Raw genomic sequence first — 22,966 nt, forward strand, 5'->3', positions numbered from 1 at the left:
ATTGTGTTCATGACAGTTACTATAGTAGTAAGACCTATCAAAGTAGTTATTTTCTCTATTACCTATCTTTTTACTTACTTACTAGTCCCAGTATATAAATTAGTTCATTATATGTGCTGTCTTTCTGTAAAACTGTTTCACATTTTAGAATTTTCATTGTCATATGAGTTTCACTCCTTAGAAGATATTGATATTATTGTATTAATACGTGTTGGCTTTTTAAAAGGATGGTGACAGATCTCAGCTTTATATTCTAAATCCCACACATCTTGGTCCTCAGCTGCCTTTCTCTCCCCCCCACCACCATCTCAAACATGCTACCTTCATCTGTCCAAGGTAGCCTCCTACCCTGTCTGCTAAACATGCCATTCTCTTTTCCAACTCTGAACTTTCATTCTCACTCATGCTCTTCTCTTGGCCTGCTTAGGAATCTGACCTATTCTTTAGTGCTCAGTTGAAATCCAACAAGGCCACTCCAACACACTCCAACTATACCATAAATCCTTTGAGACCAGGCACAATGTGTTATATTTCTTCAATATCCTCCTGGTGTCTAGCACACATAGTCTATATAGCTCAAGAAATCCAAATGATTAAATCTTTCTAATGGATTTGTGGGAAGTATACCAGCATCTCTAGCTTGCTTTGGTGCTCATCCTATAAGATGTAAATTTGTCTTGCCATTATGAATACTTTAGAAGTCTAAAAAAATATCTCCTCTGAACTACTGGTGTTAAAAACCACTATTATCAAAAATATGACATGTCCTTAATTTTGAATGCCTATTCATTTTCATTGCTGGATTTTCCAGCTGCCTAACCCTATGGTGACATCTGTATAAATCAGATATGATTATTATAATTCTCTTTGAGAGTGATGTCTTCACATTTCCATGCCCACAGCCTGCCAAAAATATAGCTGATGAAAACCAGGGGGAATAGAGGAATTTCCTGAAAGGAATAAACAAGCACATTTTCTTTTTCTCATTACATTTCCAGAAATTCATTACTACAAAAAATTCTTAAATGCAGTTACATTTACACATCAGGGATCTCATTATTATAAAATATTACCTGGCACTAGGACTAGCTTTTTCTTATGGGAAAGTAAAACATGCACACATACACACACACACACACAGGAAGAGAGACTGAGACAGAGCTAAAGATTGTCAGACAAAGAAGGAAGATATGAGACTTGGAGAATGTTCAAAGGAAAGCCACACTGAGAATTAAAAGGTTGGAAAATATGATATTCTGGAATCTTATCATAGTTGATTGCTTGTCCTTCTTACTCAGTCACTCTGTCATCTACCCACCCATTCTCACTCAGCTACTGCCTTCTCCCAGGCAATTGTTTACTACCCTCTTGATACCCACTTCTGTTTGCCAAGGCAGATACCCTTTCTGTTTAACGACCATTGGTCAATTGAATGTGTTTGAATCAGTATGAGTATGAATATAAGAGAAAGAAAGAGAAATACCTTTATGAGACTGACTTGAGAGAGGATATATTTGCATATATATGTATGTGTCACTATATACGAAGGTGTGTGTTTCTGCATGGATCAGTGGCTGAGAGTGACTCTGTGTGTGTCTATGTGTATCTATAAATGTGTGTCAGTGTGTGGAGGAGGAGATAATGTCTGTGTTAATTTTCTGTGGGTATATCTGTATATAAGTTGGATATGAGAAAACATTGAATATAAGGCAAGTTTTCTGTGGCCACCCTAGGGAGGGATAGGACCTCAGTAGAACCTATCATGATACTAAAGATCTCTCTAATAAATGAACAAGTTCATATATCCTCATGATAAGAAAAAAATCTCCAGTGGAGACTCTGGCTGGTTATCATAGGTGGGGTTGTTTCTTGCTTTCACTTACTTAGGTACTGAATCACAGTAGCTAAATATAACAAGAGCAAAGAATTTGAGTCCAGCTTTATACTCTCTAAGGTATGGTGGTGGATGGGTGTGTATGGGGTTGTGGGTAATATCTGTCACAGGGTGTCTCAGCAAAACCAGCCTTTAACTCACAATTGTAAAATCATTCTTTCTTGTAGATCTGGTTTCTCTGGGGTTTCTTGATTATTGAAGACTTGCTCCTTATTACATATAATATGTATAAATCTGTATGTGTTTTGCTTGTGCATGGGGGTAAAAATTCATTTTATTTCATCTCTACTCAAACTGTGTGCTAAGACTCATTTGAACCTCTGTTCTTTTCCCTTTAATAATTATATTGATTCTCTGGCTCTGTTTTCATGTAATATTAACAGGTTCCTGCATTGGAAGATGATTTCTATTATTTCTTTGGTTTGACAGCAAGTTCAGCAAGTAGATACTCCAATTATCTATGCTCTTATCTTTCTGTTTTTATGTCAGTTCTTTTGTCCTAAGTCTTCTCCATAAGCATTTGAAAGGAGCTAACAATCATCAGGCTGGGAAGAATATTCAAAATGTTGACTCAGAGATTGGTCTTGGGTGGATGAAAATCCTGTCTGTTATCATTGGACAAAAGAACATATTACAGAAATATAATATTAGTGAGAAAATATTAAGGAGGCAAGAATTATTGAACCAAAAGAAGTGAAGTTTAAAGGGAAATGTAATAATGACATTCAAGTTCATGAAGGGTTGATATAATGATTTAATGTTGTGTTCTTTATCTCCTCCAAAGATAGAGCAAACAATAAATTAAACTGTAGCACCAGGGATTTAGGCCAGGATTTCATTCATTCATTTACAAAAAATTAATGAATGCTCATTTTGTTCACTGAACACTTAAAATGACTTAAAAACAGACATTATTGTAGGAGGAGCTGGGGACACAGAAAATAAGGCACAGTTCCTGCCCTGAAGTGCTCTGAGCTTAGTAAGTAAGGGAAGTAGATACATACACTGAAAATTCTAATTCAGTATGGTAAGTGCCTTGATGGAGGTTTTCACAGATGCTCGGAAGCACAGAGAAAGAATTAGTGGAAGGAAGTCACCAAGCTCAAAAACAGGGAATCATGAATGGATTGGTTGGAGAAAAGAGCAAACTGGAGAAAGAGTGTGCAGAAAGAATTACTAGTACTTGGTGAATGATTTTAGTGGTTATAGACAATGGAAAGAAAGAATTTTAAAAGTGATCTTTGAGTAGATGTTTTGAATAATGGTGGTATCAGGGACAAAAATGGGAGAATTGGGAAAGGGTTAGCAATTTTGGAGGGATGACTTGACTTTAGATTTGAGTTTGATGTGATTGTGAGTCATTCAGTATTCATTCACTTATCATACATTTACTGAACACCTATTAGGTGCCAAGCACCAGAAGAGATGCAGAGGTTACAATTATAAAGACACCATAGTTCCAACCTTAGTGGAGTTCTCACCTTAGTCTGGGGAGACAGACAAATAAGGACACAGCTACAAGACAGTGTGGTGAGTGCTGTGACAACAGAAGCACAGGAGGGCTGTGAGAGAGCATAGGAGGGATATCAAAATAGACTTTGGGTGGATTTTTGGACCCTCCGCTATTGGGAGAAAGGGATACAGTAAGGGACATGGAGTGCTCTAGTCAAGATAAAAGAGCTTGTTCAAATATCTGGAGGAGAGAAAGCATTTGGTACTCTTAGAACTGAAAGGACAAGTGTTCTAGGAGTTAAAATTCAGACCTTTATGGTGACTGGAAGATCAGGGCTAGAGAAATAAATTTGGTGTCTTTAGTATGGGGATAAAGCTATGCAGTGGTGAGCTGAGTGAGGGCACTGCATTGAGTCTTGCAGCAGACAAATGGTCTAGAAGTCCAACATGAAAGATAAGCAAGAAGAGGATGTGTGTGAGATGCAGGGACTGAAGAGGAATAGTGCAAGTGGAATATAATATTGAGGCCTCCAGGAAAGTAGTTTTGGTTTTGACTCACTATTCTAAGTATTATCTAAATAAACACTGGATTTAGGTTTTTAGTACAGGTTTTCATTTAGAACATCCAAATATAATAATTTACATGTATAAGCTAGAGATTTAACAGTGTTATATACCTGAAGAGAGAGGAAAGAAAAGTATGTGCAATGGTTTGTGTAGCATTTCAGGTAAGGTGGAGGAATGTGGGGAATGTGGGTGTTTTATGGATGATTTTAGAAAGTTCTGAAAAGAAGAGAAATGGCAACCTGTTTCACCTGGCTTAAGGTCTGGTCTGGTAATCTCTAACAAGCCTCAGGTAGAATAGATCTTATACATGCAGTACATCACCTGCATCTCATTCTGGGACATAGCCTCTGTCTATGCAGCAGCAAATAAATGTTTGAGGAAGGAATAAACTGGCATGAAGGTATATGGGCTTTCATTTGTAGAACACTTGCTGTGTTCTGCAGTGTAAAGGCTATATGTAATTAATACATTATGTGACAGAGTAAAGCAAAAACAAATTAAGTATTTTAAGACAAGCAGTTAAAAAAAGAAGGCAGAATGTGACCCCCCAAATTGTGCTAAGGTTTTGGTTCCCAGCTTGTGGAAGAGATGGAAACATCTGTGAGCAGACAGGATGTCAAACAAGAGTATGTCAAAAAAGAGTATGCCAAAGAATAGTAATGGGGTCACCTGCTCGGGTTATTTTTAAAGATGAAATTATCTTCTGTCAATTGGAAAGGCTCAGGTTTGGAATGAATTGGCAGTTTTTTCCCCTTCCTTTCCCTGCACCCCCAAGTTTCAATTGTCACTTCACAACAGTTGGGATGTCTAGGTTTAGAAAACATCCCCCTGTGTACGTTTTATTTATTTATTTTTTACAATCAGCTCTAGTGGGATTTGACCCTTGTACCTTTTAGAAAGCAAGAGTGTATGTGGGCGTTCAGTGGCAATACTACATGTTTTGATAGGACATAGTATTTTAGGCTTCAAGACTTGCTGTTTCAGGTAGGTTGTAAGTGTGCTCATATTGTGTAAATACATATACCTTCACAGAACATGACAAATGGAGATCATGGTCAAGTGTGTGCCACCAGGAGAATTGCTCTGGTTTTAATGAAGAGTTGCTGTTTTGATGTATAGTTAGGTTTTTGGGGGGAGCCAATGAGAAAGTAACCAGAAATAGCCTGTATCTAGAAAACTGAAATTAAAAACCCCAGCAATTACTTGAGTTTAGAGAAGCCGTTTCTTTTTATGGGATGCTATCTGGAAGAAAAATAGCCTTGCCTGGCTTCCTCAGAAGTAGCAAAACATTTTCCTCTTTAGGAAGGGTATAAAAGAAGACAAAGAGGCCGAGTCTATATGACACAAATGAAGTGGAACTTGGGTAAAAAAGGTATCCGTGTAGGAAACTGCCAATTTAGCTAAGTTGGGCCTTTTAAAAATCTCAATTATGCAAACAAACCTAATCTTCCCCTCAATTTGTGCTGTTTAGACATATGTAAAATTTTGTGAGAGCTCTAATGATACAATCATCTGAAGCGGAAGAGAGTCTCATAGTTTTGTAGCCCACATGGATTCTCTAACCTCACACAGGGGAAGGACAGGCAGACCCAGCAGCAGGTAACCTCCTGCAGCAGGGAATGGGAGCTTCATTCTGCTTCCCCTGCCAACCTCCTGTCCCTGTTTCCTGCCAGCAGATATCTCCATTCCAATCTCCCTGACACTGTGGCTTTCTCTCACTGTCCGGTTCAACTGTCCTTAGAAAACTGCACCAACCAGCCTTACACAGAGAGAACCTGGCCCAGTCATTAACTGGAATGCAAAAGAAAAGAGCAAAGTAAAACAACTTTTGCAAAACCGAACAAAACAATAGAGAGATATGTTTAATTTTAGACAAAATTGCATTTATACACATGTGTGCATATGTGTAGACATATATGCATATATACATATCCTCTTTGTTTACTTAGTCAGAGTATAGACACGATAATTACTTGGCCAAATCTGTAAAACCTAGACTGGCCCAGAATGTCTAGTTCTAAATTATTTGTCACTGCTAGGCACGAGAAGTAAGGGTGAATAAGAGAACTGCATAATTGCTTCACTTCTCTCCTTCCCTGTGCATATGTCCATTACTGAGAATCAATTCCAGTTTCAGAGGAAGCTTTAGTATGAATAGGAAGTTAGTAAGTAAATGCCTGGCATTTTCCTCAAATTATGTCTCATAATGTAAGAAAACAGTGGCAAAAAGCCACCAACAGATGGCGTTTTTATTAACCAAAGACTTATTTTTCAAAGCATGTTCATATTAATGAAGTCAGGTTGAAATTGGAGTCATCTTGTCAGTTCTAGTTGTGTGTGTTGTTAAAATGTGCTGGCCTTCTGAAAATTGCTGGGGGGCACAGAGTGAAATAAAAATTTGCTATAATTTTGTGATGGTAACCCAAGGTCCATAGTCTAATCAGACTCAAAACTATGTGCTCGGAACTACTATAAAGGACACATGGACAAAACCAAGGGGGAGGGTGGAGGTGGGGGAAGGAGGTGGGTTCAGCTGGGGTGGGGTGGAGGGATGGGGAGAAAAGGCATACAACTGTAATTGAATAACAATAAAAATTTTTTAAAAATTAAAAAAAAACTATGTGCTCAGCCATATTTTTGTTTTCAGTGGCTTTAAAGAAGCTGTAAGTTTCAGTTCTGGGCCATAAATTAGGAGCACACAATAGGGATCTAAGATATCAGTTTCATGACAAGTGTTGCAGTAGGTTGCATGTACTTAGAATGTTAGAAAACATTCTCCTCATGGCATCTTATGTTTGAATGGAAACATATTACAGTTTGAAACACAGATTTCTAATATTATATCTTCTCTGAGTTCATCAGTCTACATTATGTTTACCTAATATATCAACATAGCCATTTGTGATACATTAGGGATCACATTGATCTAGGAATCTGGATCACTCTGCAAGAGGAAATCAAACTGATGGGATCATTACCAATGCCCACTCTATAACTTAAGATGGATATTTTCATCAAACTACAGCTCTATCATATTCCTCTTACAGTCAAACTGTTTAAGAGGAGTCCAGACTTGTAGCCTCCACTTTATCACTACCTCCATACTTAACCCTGTAGAGTCTGACATCTGCTTCCAAAACTCTACTGAAACTCATTTTTCAAAGGTCACCAGTGACCTCTAATTACCAACTCCATCTGCCTTTCTTGCAATCTCTGCATATATGACAGTGAAAAATCCTTTATTGAAATAAGCTTTTCTCCATTATCACCTTATTTTGGCCCATACTTGAATTCCCAACTGCCTTGAAGACTACAGTCTCCTCCTAACCATTGTCCCTGTCCCCAGACTTTCCTGTTTCAGTCTGCCCCACGTATTGCTGGTAGATTAATCTCATAATTGCAGCCCTGATTATATCATTGTCTTGCTCAAAAGCCTTTGGTAACTCCCCACTACTTAAATAGGTACAAACTCCTCACTGAGGCATTCATGACCTTCATAACAGAGTGTTGATCTCCATTTCCAGTCTTGCCCCACCACTATTCTTTTGTATTCTTTGTTCCAGCCAAACTCAAAGTCTTTTTCCTGAACATGTCCTATACTTTATTCCCTTTTACATTTGAACATGCTATTTATAGTGCCTACAACATCCTGACCCACTCCATCTCTATTAAAATCTTACTTATCCTTCAAGACCCATCTTAATCTCACTTCCTCTTTATTTCTGAAGTCACTGGACCATGAACAGAGTAGGTATCCAATACCTTTTGTTGTATTAAATATCTTAACTGCCATTTCTTTTTCCCCCTCTGACATCTACTTAGCTTAGAGATCATGCCCAAATCAATGATTGCTACCCTTCTTTTTCCCTTCTTCCTTCTCTGTCCTTGCTAAGGAGAAGGCTACAGTTGACATGATCATGAAATTAAAGAAGACCAGGGGAGACACTGTGCCCAAGCCACAAAAAATGGAATAAATGTGAAAATTTACTTCCATGGTAACAAAGCTAAAAAAACAAGAGAGATCTGGCAAAAAGGGAAGCAAAAATTAAGCTTGTTCTCATAATCTGGTTTGAGAGCAAGTGAAATCAAACTGCCTGTCCTATAAATACACATACCCAGGGGATTGCATCCTTTGGGATTGATTCATGGGGCAGTGCCAAGGATACTAAGGAACAACAGCTACTTAGTAGACAAAAGGTCAAGTACAGGAGTCCTCTCTCCCTCCCCCACTTCTCCTTGCCAACCTCCTCCCCCACTCAAAACATGAACTTTGAACAACTACAATACAAACCATAAAAACTATGGAGACAGAAATGAAGCAATGAAAACGACCAAGGGAAAGAATGCTAACAGAATAAGAGCCAGGAAGTTGGGGTATTCCATTTGGAACAGGCTTAGTGGGGGTGCTGGGATGGTGAGTGAGAGAGAAATGGATATGGGGGCAGGTCCTGGAGTAGAAGCAGCCACCAGAGCTGAAGACTTGGGAGTGGGATAGAATAAAAAACTCATTATCAATCTAGAGTGAATAACATTATATTTTTTTATATAAGGAATGGGAGAGAGTAGCTAGCTAAACTGAAAATATGCTAAGAGTTCTGAGTACTGTTGAACTATGCTATATTAAAGATTTGAAAAGTGCTTCTAATGTCTCCCTAAAAGGATCTATATAGCAATAGCAATGGATGTCCCTAGCTTTATACTGTCAGGCTTTGTGTTTTGAAGTCCGGCATCTCCATGGGCTATTCCTTAGTGCCAAAGAAGGGAAATTAAGATACGATGCAAAATTTTGGTGAATACCAAAGTTAAAATACCATTTTTCCTGAACAAATCTACTGATAAATGTAAAATGTTATCAATAACAACAACAGCAACAAAAACTAACCACAAAAATCATGGAATACTGGAGCAAAGCTGTGAATGAAAGCTGGAGTCCTGGATTCCAGCCCTAGCTTTGCCATATACTAATTACATGACTGTGAAAAACACCCTGACTCTGAAGCTCAATTTTCTCATCTGCAAAATGCTAATATATCCTACTTCGTAGGTTGTTATGATTTTTCAATGATGTATATGAAAATGTCTAGCATAGCTTTTTCGCAACGGGTTTGCCGCCAGAACACAGTTGTCGAGAAAACCACCACTAAATCAAAGCCAAAATGGGAAAGGAAAAGACTCACATCAACATTGTGGTTATTGGACACGTAGATTCCGGCAAGTCTACCACTACTGGCCATCTGATCTACAAATGCGGTGGGATCGACAAAAGAACCATCGAAACATTTGAGAAAGAGGCTGCTGAGATGGGGAAGGGCTCCTTCAAGTATGCCTGGGTCTTGGATAAACTGAAAGCTGAACACAAGTGTGGTATCACCATTGATATCTCCCTGTGGAAATTCAAAACCAGCAAGTATTATGTGACCATCATTGATGCCCCAGGACACAGAGACTTTATCTAGAACATGATTACAGGGACATCTCAGGCTGACTGTGCTGTCTGATTGTTGCTGCTGGTGTTGGTGAGTTTGAAGCAAGTATCTCCAAGAATGGGCAGACTCATGAGCATGCCCTTCTGGCTTATACACTGGGCGTGAAACAGCTGATTGTTGGTGTTAACAAAATGGATTCCACTGAGCCGCCCTACAGCCAGAAGAGAAACGAGGAAATTGTTAAAGAAGTCAGCACCTACATTAAGAAAATTGGCTACAACCCTCACACAGTAGCATTTGGGCCAATTTCTGGTTGGAATGGTGACAACATGCTGGAGCCAAGTGCTAACATGCCGTGGTTCAAGGGATGGAAAGTCACCCGTAAAGATGGCAGTGCCAGTGGAACCACACTGCTGGAAGCTCTGGATTGCATCCTGCCACCAACTCGTCCAACTGACAAGCCCCTGCGTCTGCCTCTCCAGGATGTCTACAAAATTGGTGGCATTGGTACTGTCCCTGTGGGCCGAGTGGAGACTGGTGTTCTCACACCTGGCATGGTGGTCACCTTTGCTCCAGTCAATGTTACAACTGAAGTAAAGTCTGTTGAAATGCACCATGAAGCTCTGAGTGAAGCTCTTCCTGGCGACAATGTGGGCTTCAATGTCAAGAATGCATCTGTCAAAGAAAGATGTTCGTCATGGCAATGTGGCTGGTGACAGCAAAAATGACCCACCAATGGAAGCTGCTGGCTTCACAGCTCAGGTGATTATCCTCAACCATCCAGGCCAAATCAGTGCCGGTTATGCACCTGTTCTGGATTGTCACACAGCTCATATTGCTTGCAAATTTGCTGAGCTGAAGGAGAAGATTGATCATCGCTCTGGGAAAAAGCTAGAAGATGGCCCAAAGTTTTCGAAATCTGGTGATGCTGCCATTGTTGATATGGTTCCTGGCAAGCCCATGTGTGTTGAGAGCTTCTCTGACTATCCTCCTCTGGGCCGCTTTGCTGTTCGTGACATGAGACAGACAGTTGCTGTTGGTGTCATCAAAGCAGTGGACAAGAAGGCAGCTGGAGCTTGCAAAGTCACCAAGTCTGCCCAGAAAGCTCAGAAGGCTAAATGAATATTATCCCCAACACCTGCCACCCCAGTCTTAATCAGTGGTGGAAGTACGGTCTCAGAACTGTTTGTCTCAATTGGCCACTTAAGTTTAATAGTAAAGGACTGGTTAATGATTGCAATGCATCATAAAACCTTCAGAAGGAAAGGAGAATGTTTTGTGGACCATTTGGTTTTTTTGTGTGTGTGGCAGTTTTTAAGTTGTTAGTTTTTAAAATCAGTACTTTTTAATGGAAACAACTTGACCAAAATCTGTCACAGAATTTTGAGACCCATTAAAACAAAGTTTAATGAGAAAAAAAAAAAGAAAATGTCTAGCATAGTGTCTGGCAAGTAGTAATCATTCAATTAATATAGTTTCCTTAGTCGACTCATCTGTAAAAGAAAATAATGTATGTTCTTCCTATCTCACAGGATTTACTACGAGGGCAAAATGAAATATTGACTATGAAATACTTTAAAAAGTTGAAAATATTACAGAAAACACTAAGTTATTTTAATGTCATTAAAGCCCTACATCCACAAAGTCATGAATGTCAACTTTTTTATTAAGTGGCACCAAGAAGAGTGCTTAAGCCTATAGCATGGGCTCAATTAATCTTCGAAATATTGTATTTGCCAACTGACTAATCTCTACATGGTACTGGTTCACAAACTCATTGAATGTATGTTCTTTTTTCCCCTCTTACCCTTTTCCCTCTTGCTTCATACTCTGCAATGACAGCAAACCCTGGAGATGAACCTCACCAACCTGGTTAAGCGAAACAGCGAACTAGAAAATCAAATGGCTAAGCTAATACAGATCTGCCAGCAGGTTGAGGTATGTAACAGAAATATTTGTGATTTCTTCAGAGGACCGGTATAGATTCTTTGTGTGTGTGGGGGGGGGGTCTTGAGTTAGTTAGTTTATTTATTTATTTGCTTAATCCCTTCACCTTTTTACATAGCCTCCCACCCTGCTCACCTCTTACAGCTGACAGTCTTTTCTCTGCATCTATGAGTCTGTTTCTATTTTCCTTGTTAGATTATTTTGTTCACTAGATTCCACATGTGAATGAAATCATATGGTACTTGTCTTTCTCTGACAGGATTATTTCACTTAGCATAATGTTCTCTAGGTCCATCCATGCTGTCGCAAAAGGTGAGTTCCTTTTTTATGGCCGAGTATTATTCTATTGTATAAATGTACTATAACTTTTTTTATTCACCCATCTCCTGGTGGGTACTTGAGCTGTTTCCAAATCTTGGCTATTGTAAACAACAATGCTGCAATGAACATAGGGGTACATATATTCTTTTGAATTAATGTTTTGGGATTCTTCAAATATATTTCCAGAAGTGGAATCTCAAGGGGGACAGAGTTTTCTCATAATGCAGCTCAGCCATTTAGAATAAAGGACTGACTGGTAATTCTAGAAAGTCTTATACCTTTAGGATGCTTGTGTTCCAAGATAGGTATTGTTAACAAAGAAATTGATAGGGAGTGGTGATAAGTTGGTGAGACAACAATGCAAGAGGCAATCCCCTCTCCTTTCTAAATAGCAGGAGGTAGGAGAATCTGACATGAAGTGTGTTTCTTCCTTCATCAAACTAGACATTATATCTCTTTGAAGAGATTGCTGTGGTGCCATAGGGAAGTTGGGAATCTGGGTCCTCATGGTAGGATGAGGCTTGTTCAGTGCAGTATTGTTTGTGTAATAATATTATCAAGAATGCTTCTCTTCCTAGCCCCTTCTGCCTTTGTCCCCATGCCCCTTACCTGGTCCTCACTCATCACTTTTCCACATATTCTTGTCATCAACAAATGATATCTATGTGTGAAAGTTGTGAATTATAAAATGTTACACAAATATAAAGTTTTCAAAAAGTGTTTACATCAAATCTCAGAGCACAGCTTATGAAAGGAGTCAAACTCTTCTTAAGTGGATGCAATAAAATGAAGGTATTATTTCTCTCTCTCTGGAGCATGAGACTTCAGCTGTAGCATTTGGTTTCCCCATGGTTTTGTTGAAAAGCCCATGGTAGCTCTTAAAGTATAAACAAAATCAGGTAAAATATTATAGAACTCCTCATGGGCAGTGGTTGGATAAAAATGTATCTAATTCTGTGTTTTGTACAACCTGATAGTCTAGTTCTAATCTTATTTGTATGAAAAAGAAATATAATGGTTCCAGTTTTATTTTAAGTAATAAAATAATTTTATTATGATCTCATCTCTTAATCTCATCTAGGGATTCCTATTTAAGAGAGTGTAGAGAATCTTGTAAGGCAAAGAATCTTCTTTTATGAGTAGTCACTCATGGTTGTTTGAATTTCTTAAAGTGTTGTTAGGCTTCTTTCTTTCTTTCTTTTCACCTTTTTATTGAATTTATTGAGATAATATTGGTTAATAAAATTATAGAAGTTTCAGGTGTACAATTCTATAATATATCATCTGTGTATTGTATTGTGTGTTCACCACCCCCAGTCAAGACTCCTTCCATCAGCATTTATCACTCCTGTACCCTTTTATAACTCCACCTACTCCCCAATACCTCTGGAAATCCCCATACTGGTGTCTGTGTCTATGAGGCTTTTTTTTTTTTTTTGCTTAATTCCTTCACCTTTTCACTCAGTCCTGTAACCCCTCTCCCCTCTGACAGCTGCCAGCCTGTTCTCTATAAATGAGTATGTTTCTATTTGGTTTGTTAGTTTATTTTGTTCATTAGATTCCACACATGAGTGAAATAATATGACATTTGCATTTCTTTCACTTATTTAATTTACCATAATGCTCTCCAAGTCCATCCATGCTGTTACAAAAGGTAAGATTACCTTCTTTTTATGGCCAAGTAGTATTCTATTGTGTATATGTACCACAGCTTTTCTACCCACTCATCTACTGATGGGTACTTGAGCTGCTTCCAAATCTTGACTATTGCAGATAGTGCTGCAATGAATACATTGGTACATATATTCTTTCAAAATAGTGTTTGGGATTTCTCCAGAAATATTCCCAGAAGAGAATCACTAGGTAAGTAGATAGTTCCATTTTTAGTTTTCTGAGGAAATTTCATACTGTTTTCCACAGTGGCTGAACCAATCTACATTCCCACCAACAGTGCATGAAGGTTCCCTTTCCTCCACATTCTTGCCAACACTTGTTCTTTGTTGATTTATTGATTCTAGTCATTCTGGCAGGTGTGAGATGGTATTCCATTGTGGTTTTCATTTGATTTCTTTGATGATTACTGATGTTGAGCATCTTTTCATATGTCTATTTATCTGTATGTTCTTTTTGGAGAAGTATTTATTCAGATATTTGCCCAATTTTTAATTGGATTGTTTGTTTTTTGTGTTGAGTTTTATAAGCTCTTTATAAATTTTGGATATTAACCTCTTATCAGATATATCTTTGGCAAATATGTTCTATTCAGTGGGTTGTCTCCTAATTTTGTTCATGGTTTCCTGTGTTGTACGAAAAATTTTTAGTTTGATGTATTCCCAATTGTTCATTTTTTTTACTCTTTCCCCTGACTGAGGTGATATATCACAAAAAAATATGACACTGCTGGTATTCTATCTGAAGAATCCTGAAACACCAATTGAAAAGAATCTATGTACCCCCATGCTCATAGCTCAAAGAATCACAATTTACAAGACCCAAGTGCTGGAAGCAACCTAAATGCTCATCAGTAAATGAGTGGATCAAAAAATTATGGTGCATTTATACAATGTAATACTATGCAGCATAAAGAAGGAGCTGCTACCCTTTGAGACAGCATGGATGGAACTGGAGAGCATTATGCTAAGCGAAATGAGCCAGACAGTGAAAGACAAATACTGTATGATATCACTTATAAGTGAAATATCACAAACAAAATAAACAAGCAAGCGAAATGTAACCAGAGGCATTGAAATAAAGGACAAACTGGCAGTAACTAGAGAGGAGAAGGGATGGGAAAATGGGGAAAAGAAGGGGAAAGGTCATCAAGGAACATGTATAAAGGACCTTTGAGAGTTCCAGCCAAGATGGAGGAGTAGGCAGAAACCCTCCACTTCCTCGCACAACCAAAAGGAGGATAACAACCATTCTAAAATCAAAAAACAACAAGATGTGTGAGAAAATCAGAGTGCATGGAACTGAAACAACCAAAGAATTAAAGAAAAAGTCAACAAGGACAACCAGACTAGTAAGAATCAATGGTGAGGCACTGGACCACCACGTGGGTGGGGCTGGCTGAAGGCGAATCTGGGACTCGGAATTGACAGTGGACTTCGGCAGTTGCTGTGGTGGGAGAAACTCCCAGTCTCACAGGAGAGTTCATTGGAAAGTAGGCTAGACAGGAGCAGGTCAGCTGCTCCTCAATGTTCCCTCTATGGCCCCTCCTCCACAGCCAGCGCCACTGCACAGCAAAGAGGGTTGCCCTGCAGGGTGAATACCTAAGGCCTTGCCCCCTTACAACTTAACAGGTGTGCCGAGAAAAAGAAATATGGCCCAAATGAAAGAACACAGCAAAACTTCAGAAAGACAGCTAAGCAATGAGGAGATAACCAACCTATCTGATGGAGAATTTACAGCCCTGGTAATCAAAATGCTCACAGATCTGATTGAGCTTGGTCAAAAAATGAAAGAACAAATGAAAGATACACAAAATGAAATAAAGCAGAATGTTCAGGGAACCAACAGTGACAGGAAGGAAACCAGGATTCAAAGCAATGATTTAGAACAAAAGAGAAAAATAAATATCCAACTGGAGCATAATGACGAAACAAGAATTAAAAAAAGTGAAGAGAGACTTAGGAACCTCTGTGACAACCTGAAATGGTCCAATATCTGAATTATAGGGGTGCCAGAAGGAGAACAACAGCAAGAAATTGAAAACTTATTTGAACACATAATCAAGAAAACTTCCCCAATCAGGTGAAGGAAATAGACTTCCAGGAAGTCCAGAGAGTCCCAAAGAAGTTGGACGCAAAGAGGGACACACCAAGGCATGTCATCATTAAGTTACTCAAGTTTAAAGATAAAGAGAGAATCTAAAAAGCAGCAAGAGGAAAGGAGAGAGTTACCTACAAAGGAGTTCCCATAAGACTGTCAGCTCATTTCTCAAAACAGCTTTCAGGCAAGAAGGGGAAGATGTATTTGAAGTCATGAAAGGCAAGGACCTACATCCAAGATTAATCTATCCAGCAAAGCTTTCATTTAGAATGGAAGCAGATAAAGTACTTTCCAGATAAGATCAAGTTAAAGGAGTTCATCATCACCAAGCCATTATTATATGAAATGTTAAAGGGACCAATCTAAGAAAAAGAAGATCAAAAATATGAACAATAGAATGACAACACACTCACAACTACGAACAAATGAACCGAAAAAAAAAAAGAAAAGAAAAACAATAAAAACTAAGCAAACAACTAGAACAGGAACAGAATCAGAGAAATGGACATCATATGGAGGGATTTCATTGGCAAGGGAAAGGGAGGAATAGAGGGGGAAAGATAAGGGAACAAGAAGCATAATTAGTAGGCATTAAATAGACCGGGAAAAATAAAAATGGTATAGGAAACAGAACTCAAAAAACTTACATGTACAATCCGTGGACATGAATTAAGGGAAATGCTGGATGGTTGGTGGGGTGTAGGGCAAAGAGGGGATAAAGGGAAAAAATTGGGAAAACTGTAATAGGATAATCAATGAAAACACTTAAGAAAAGGACCTTTGATTTCTGAATATTGAGTTTCTATCGCCTGTTTTGCCAAATTCATTTAAGTTCGAGTAGTTTTTTGGTGGAGTCTATAGGATTTTCTATGTACTATCATATCATCTGCAAACAATGACAGTTTTGCTTCCTCCTTTCCAATTTGGATGCCTTCTATTTCCTTTTCTTGTCTGATTGCTGTGGCTAGGACTTCCAATACTATGTTGAATAAGATTGGTGAGAGAGGGCATCCTTGTCTTGTTCCTGATCTTAGTGGGAAAGCTCTAAGTTTTTGTCCATTGAGTATGATGTTGGCTGTAGGTCTCTCATATATGGCCTTTATTATGTTGAAGACTGCTCCCTCTATTCCCACTTTGCTGAGTGTTTTTATCAGAAATGGGTTCTGTACCTTATCAAATGCTTTTTCCACGTCTATTGATATAATCATGTGGTTTTCATCTTTGCTTTTGTTTATGTGGTGTATTATGTTTATTGATTTGTGAATATTGTACCATCATTGCATCCCTGGGATGCATCCCACTTGGTCATGGTGTATGATCTTTTTAATGTATGCTGGATGCAGTTTGCCAATTTTGAGGATTTTAGCATCTAAGTTCATCAGCGATATTGGCCTGAAGTTTTCTTTCTTTGTTGTGTCTTTTCTGGTTTTGGCATCAGGATGATGTTGGCTTCATAAAACGAGTTTGGGAGTCCTCCATCTTCTTGAATTTTTTGAAATAATATGTGGAGGATGGTGTTTAGCTCTCCCTTAAATGCTCTGTAGAATTCTGCTTTGAAACCATCTGGTCCAGGGCTTTTGTGTGTCGGAAGCTTTTTGATTAATGTTTCGATTTCATCAGGTGTTATTGGTCTGTTCAGGCTTTCTGCTTCTTCTTCATTGAGTTTTGGAAGGTTATATTTTTCTAGAAATTTTTCCATTTCATCTAGGTTTTCACATTTCTTGGCATATAGTTCTTCATAGTAATTTCTTACAGTCTTTTGTATTTCAGTGGTATCTGTTGTAGTCTCTCCTCTTTTATTTCTTATTGTGTTTATTTGGGTCCTCTCTCTTGTTTTCTTGATGAGCCTGCTTAAAGGCTTGTTGATTTTGTTTATCTTTTCAAAGAACCAGCTCCTGGATTCATTGATCCTTAGAATTGTGCTTTTAGTCTTAATTCTTCTCTGATCTTGGTTATTTTCTTCCTTGTACTTGCTCTGGGTTGTCTTTGTTGTTGTTCAATGAGTTCTTGTAGGTGTAGGGTTAGGTTGTTTATTTGAGATGTTTCCATTTTTTTTTTTAGGTAGTCCTGTATGGCTATGAACTTCCCTCTCAGGACTGCCTTTGCTGTGTCCCATAGGTTTTGGATTGTTCTGAGGTCATTTTCATTTGTTTCCAGAAAATTTTTGATTTCTTCCCTAATCTCATTTTTCACCCATTCATTGTTTAATAGCATGCTATTCAATCTCTATGATTTTTAGTGTTTGGGGGTTTTTTCCTTGAGATTTGTTTCTAGTTTCAGTCCCTTGTGGTCAGAGAAAATGCTTGATATGATTTAAATTTTCTTGAACTTGTTGAGGCTTATTTTTGTCCTATCATGTGGTCTATCTTTGAAAATGTTCCATGTGCATTTGAAAAGAATGTGTATTTTGCTTCTTTGGGATGAAAGGCTCTCTCTCTATATATATCATTTAAGTCCATTTGATCTAGGGCATTGTTCAATGCCACAATATCTTGGTTGATATTTTGTTTGGAAGATCTATCCATTTTGATACTGAGGTGTTGAAATCCCCTACTATAAGTGTGTTGTTAATATATTTCTTGAAGTCCTCCAAGATATATTTAATATATTTGGGGCTCCTACGTTAGGTGCATGTATATTTACAATGTTTAAGTCTTCTTGATGGATTATTCCCTTGAGTATTATGAAGTCACCTTCTGGGTCTCTTTTTATGGCCCTTGTTTTGAGGTCTATTTTGTCTGATACGAATAATGCTATCCTGGCTTTTTTCCCCTGTCCCTTTTCTTATAATATTTGCTTCCAGCCCTTCACTTTAAGTCTGTGAAGGTCTTTTCTTCTGAGGTGCATCTTTTGTAGGCAGCATATGTGTGGGTCATGATTTCTTATCCATTCAGCTACTCTAGGTCTTTTGATTTGAGCATTTAATCCATTTACGGTTAAGGTTATTACTCATGGGTACTTATTCATTGCCATTTATCTTACCTGTGTCCCTCTCTCTCTCACTGTTTTCTTTTCCCTTTTATAAGACCAGACCATTACCATCTATTGCAAAGCTGGTTTGGAGGAGGTGTATTCTTTCAGGCTTCTTTTGTCTAGGAAACTACTTATTTTGCCTTCCATTTTAATTGAGAGCCTTTCTGGATAAAGTAGTCTTGGTTGCAGGCCTCTGGTTCTCATTACTTGGAATATTTTTTGCCATTCTCTTCTGGTTTGGAGTGTTTCCATTGAGAAATCACCTGCTAGACTTATGGGGGCTCCCTTGTATGTTACCTCCTGTTTATCCCTTGCTACGTTTAAGATTTTTTCTTTGTCTTGGTGTTTTTCCTTTTTATTTATGATGTGTCTTGAAGTGGGCTTCTTTGGTTTCCTCTTGGTTGGGACTCTCTGTTTTTCCTAGATTTGTGTGACTTTTTCTCTCATCAAATTAGGGAAGCTTTCCATCATTACTTTTTCAAACAGGTTTTCTATTCCTTGCTCTTCTTCTCCTTCTGGTATCTCTATTAAACCAATATTATTACGTTTGTTGTTGTCCTGCAGTTCCCTTAATACCTCTTCATTCTTTCTGAGCCTCTTTTCCTTTTCTTGCTCTTTCTGGGTGTTTTTTCTACCATGTCTTCCAGCTTGCTGATTTGATCCTCTGGTTTGTCCAGCCTGCTTGTAATTCCTTCTAGTGTGTTTTTTATTTCTGTGATTTTGTTGTTCATTTCTTCCCCGTTTTGTTTATAGTTTCTATTTCCTTTTTCATACTGTTGTAATTCTCACTCAGTTCTTTGTAGTTGTCTGTGTTTTCCTTGAACATCTTTATAACCATTATTTTGTATTCTGTATCTGATAGTTTGCTTACCTCCATTGCATTTAGCTCTTTGATTGGAGAGTCTTCCATTCCTTTTGATTGCAGGTTCTTTTATTTTCTCCCCATTTTAGTTGACTCTTTTTGTTTGTTTCTGGGCTTTCTGATGATTTGCTTTGCTATCTGTCTTTTTAGCGTGAAATTGTATGGTAGGAATTCTATGGGGTTCAGTGGTGTGGTCTCTTTGATCTCCTTGTCTGGACATTCTAGGTTTGCCCTGTCTTCTGTTTGTGTGGGCTCTCTTGTTGTATGTGAGTTTGTACCTTTTGGTGGTTCCTTTGTTGGTGAGTTCTCTCCTTCAGCAGATATACTGATGTTTGCAGCTCCCACCTCTTCTTGTATGTGATCAGTGGTAGTGGGTAGGCAAAATGGATTAGTACAGTGGGAAAGTATTTTGTGGGATTTAAAGTACCAGCAAGTAGAGAAGATATAGGAGATTCTTTGGATGAGTATAGCATCAACTGTGATATTTCACCGAACTAACTACTTTTTATGAAGGGTGAAAGAGATAAGACTCTTGTTAGATGGGAGGAATAATTGTGAGCTGAATCCACAAAACAGATTGCTTGTGCAAGGTTAAATGATGAGATATAGAGAGAATAAAGGATAGAAAGTAGGTGTAGTGTGAGATAGAATAGAGTTAAGCAGAACAATATTAATGCTCAGGAAAAAAGTGAAGTGTGCTAAGATCATGGAGGGTTGCTGTGTAGTATGCACAATTGTATAGAACAATAATTATTTACGATAGCACTGAAAAACAATAATATGACAAGAAATATATGATTTGGATAACCAGAATAGAAAGTACACAATCAAGAGTAGTGTGTTATTAGAACACGAGTGAAGTGAAAAAAGAAAAAAATAAAATGCAATAGAGAATAAGGAAAACCAGTCAAACAATGCAATTAAACAGAGAAATAAAATGAAGTAAACTAAACATAAGGAAGAGAAATAAAAAAAAAATACTAATAAAATAAAAGTAGTAAAAATAATGAGAAAATAATAATACACATAAACAATAAAATGCTAGCTCTATGGGATAGCAAAATGACATTTGTCTCAGTTTCTCAATTTTTGGAGTTAACCTTGTGCTTCCCTTTTGGATCTGTCTCTGGACCTTTTGTAACTCCACATCTTATTGTCTCACTTGGGGGAAGGAAAAAAAGGAAAAAAGAGAAAGAGGAAATTAAAAAATAAGCCTCCTGCTGACTTTAATCCCATTGAGTGAGTTCTGCTGGTCTTCCTGGATGCCACAGGAAGAGGGGGACAGGGCTTCACTTTCCTCCCCTCCTATGGTTTTGAGAGGATCGGGACCAGGTCTGGGTGGCAATATTCACAGTTTCCCAGCCTCTGGCCCAGGTCCTCTGGGAGCTTACAGGCTCCAATCAGCACTCAGCCTCTGGGCATGCAGCTCAAATCACCCTGGAGGCGAGCCAGCCACTGCTCCCAAGTTCCTTACAAAGCAGCTGCCCACTGTTGTTAAGAACCGCACAGCTTTTCACACAGCCCAACTTTCTAACCAGTCTGGAGACTATCTGGGTCAGGGTCTGACACAGCCCAACTCATCTCCCTTCTCCAGGTGTTGCCTGGCTCCCTGATTTCTCTGGTAATGACCTAGCCTGCATCCACAGTCCCAGGGGATGTATACTGCCTCTGTGTGTCTCCCACTTTGTCTCTATTCCCCCCCCCATGACTTCCAGTATCCAGGTCCCTCCTGGTTCCTGGCTGCCTTCCCTGCTCTGGTAGGGGAGGGAGCTGGTGGTCTATCTCTCCTACCGTATTCTGCGGCAGGTGCCGTGCTGGGGCCTCAGTGGCCTAAGTCCCTGCGCAGATCCCAGGGACCTTACCGTCCCAGCGCAATCTTCTCACTGTCTATTTTTCAATGTCCTCTACAATTTTGGGCCTCCAAACTTCATATAAGCTGGGATTTTCTTGTCTGTTCACTCTGTTCCTCAGAACATCAGCAAGGTGTTCCAGTTCAGCACAGGGAGAAATGGGCTCTGCTCACTCCTACCTCACTGCCATCTTTTTTCCCCAATATGGACATTTAAATGATGTGGATTCTTCCTATCCACGAACACAGTATATGCTTGCACTTATTTGTATCTTCTTCAATTTCTTTCTTCAGTATCTTACCATTTTTTGAGAACAGGTCTTTTACAACCTTGGTTAAATTTATTCCAAGGTATTTTCTCTTTTTAATTTTCTTTATTTTAGAGAGAAGAAGGGAGGGAGAAAGAGAGGGAGAGAAACATCAATGTGTGGTTGCCTTTCCATATGCCCCCTATGGGGGAACTGGCCTGCAACCCAAACATGTGCCCTAGACTAGGAATTGAACTGCTGACCCTTTGGTTCACAGTCCAGCACTCAATCACTGAGCCATACCAACCAGGGTGGTATTTTATTTTATTTTATTTTATTTTATTTTATTTTATTTTATTTTTTATTTATTTTTTATTTGAAGTAATTGTTTTATTTTATTTTTTAAAATTGTTATTGTTACAATTGTCTGCATTTTCTCCCCATCCCTCCACCCCACACCAGCCAATCCCATCTCCCTTCCCCACCTCTACCCTCCCCCTTGCTTTTGTCCTTGTGTCCTTTATAGTAGTTCCTGTAGACCCCTCTCCCGCTATCCCCTCCTGACTCCCCTCTGGCTATTGTTACATTGTTCTTAATTTCAATGTCTCTGGTTATATTTTGTTTCCTTTTTTCTTTTGTTGATTATGTTCCAGTTAAAGGTGAGATCATATAAATGAGATTGTTTTCTCATTTTCCCATTCTGATAATTCACTATTGGTATATAAAAATGAAACTGATTTATGGATATCTGTTTCCCATCCTGCTACTTTTCTGAATTTATCAGTTCTAGCAGTTTTTTTGTGGAATCTTTATGGTTCTTTATATACAGTATCATGTCATCTGCAAATAATGACAGTTTTACCTCTTTTGAAAGTTGAATGACTTTATTTCTTCTTGTCTGATTGCTGCGGCTACAACTTCTAGTGCAATGTTGAATTAGAGTGGTGAAAGCAGACATCCCTGTCTTATTCCTGATCTTACGGGAAACACTTGTAAATTTTTCCTATTGAGTATAATGCTGGCTGTGTGTTTGTCTTGTAAAGTCTTTATTACGTTGAGGTATGTTCCCTCTATTCCCATTATGCTGAGAGTTTTTTTCTTAAGTGGGTGCTTGGTATTATCAAATGCTTTTTCTGCATCTATTTATATGGTCATGTGGTTTTTACCCTTCATTTTGTTTATGTGGTGTATCACATTTATTGATTTGCAGATATACCAACCTTCCATCCCCAGAATAAATCCAACTTGATCATGGTGTATGATCTTTTTAATGTATTGGTGGTTCCAGTTCACTAATATTTTGTTGAGGATTTTTTGCATCTATGCTCATCAGGGATATTGGCCTGTAATTTTCTTTGTAGTGTCTTTATCTGGTTTTGGAATTAGGATAAATCTGGCCTTGAAAAATTAGCTTTGGAGTCTTTCCTCCTCTTGAATTTTTTGGAATAGTTTGAGAGAGTAATTAGTTTTCCCTTAAATGTTCGGTACAATTCACCTATGAAGCCATCCTGTCCAAAACTTTTGTTTGTTGGGAGGTTTTTTTTTTTTTTAATTATTATTGCTTCTGTTTCACTTTTTATCTGTCTGTCTAGATTCTCTGATTCTTCCTGGTTCAATTTTGGAAGATTGTATGCTTCTAGGAATGTATCCTTTTTG

General features: G+C 38.4%; 1 protein-coding gene and 1 pseudogene across 6 annotated transcripts in view; both read left to right on the top strand.

Moving 5' to 3' along the window:
• The window catches only part of MID2 (midline 2), a 149,897-nt gene that overhangs the window by 33,129 nt on the left and 93,802 nt on the right, over nucleotides 1-22,966 (top strand). For all 6 annotated transcript variants that reach the window (XM_053917085.1, XM_045188497.3, XM_024551606.3 and 3 more), the window contains one exon: nucleotides 11,182-11,277. In XM_053917085.1, coding sequence (XP_053773060.1) covers nucleotides 11,182-11,277 — 96 coding nt within the window. The remainder of the gene's footprint in view (nucleotides 1-11,181; nucleotides 11,278-22,966) is intronic.
• On the top strand, nucleotides 8,989-10,768 carry LOC112296841 (elongation factor 1-alpha 1 pseudogene; annotated as a pseudogene).

Source organism: Desmodus rotundus, chromosome X, assembly GCF_022682495.2.
Source record: "Desmodus rotundus isolate HL8 chromosome X, HLdesRot8A.1, whole genome shotgun sequence".
Lineage (NCBI taxonomy): Eukaryota > Metazoa > Chordata > Mammalia > Chiroptera > Phyllostomidae > Desmodus > Desmodus rotundus.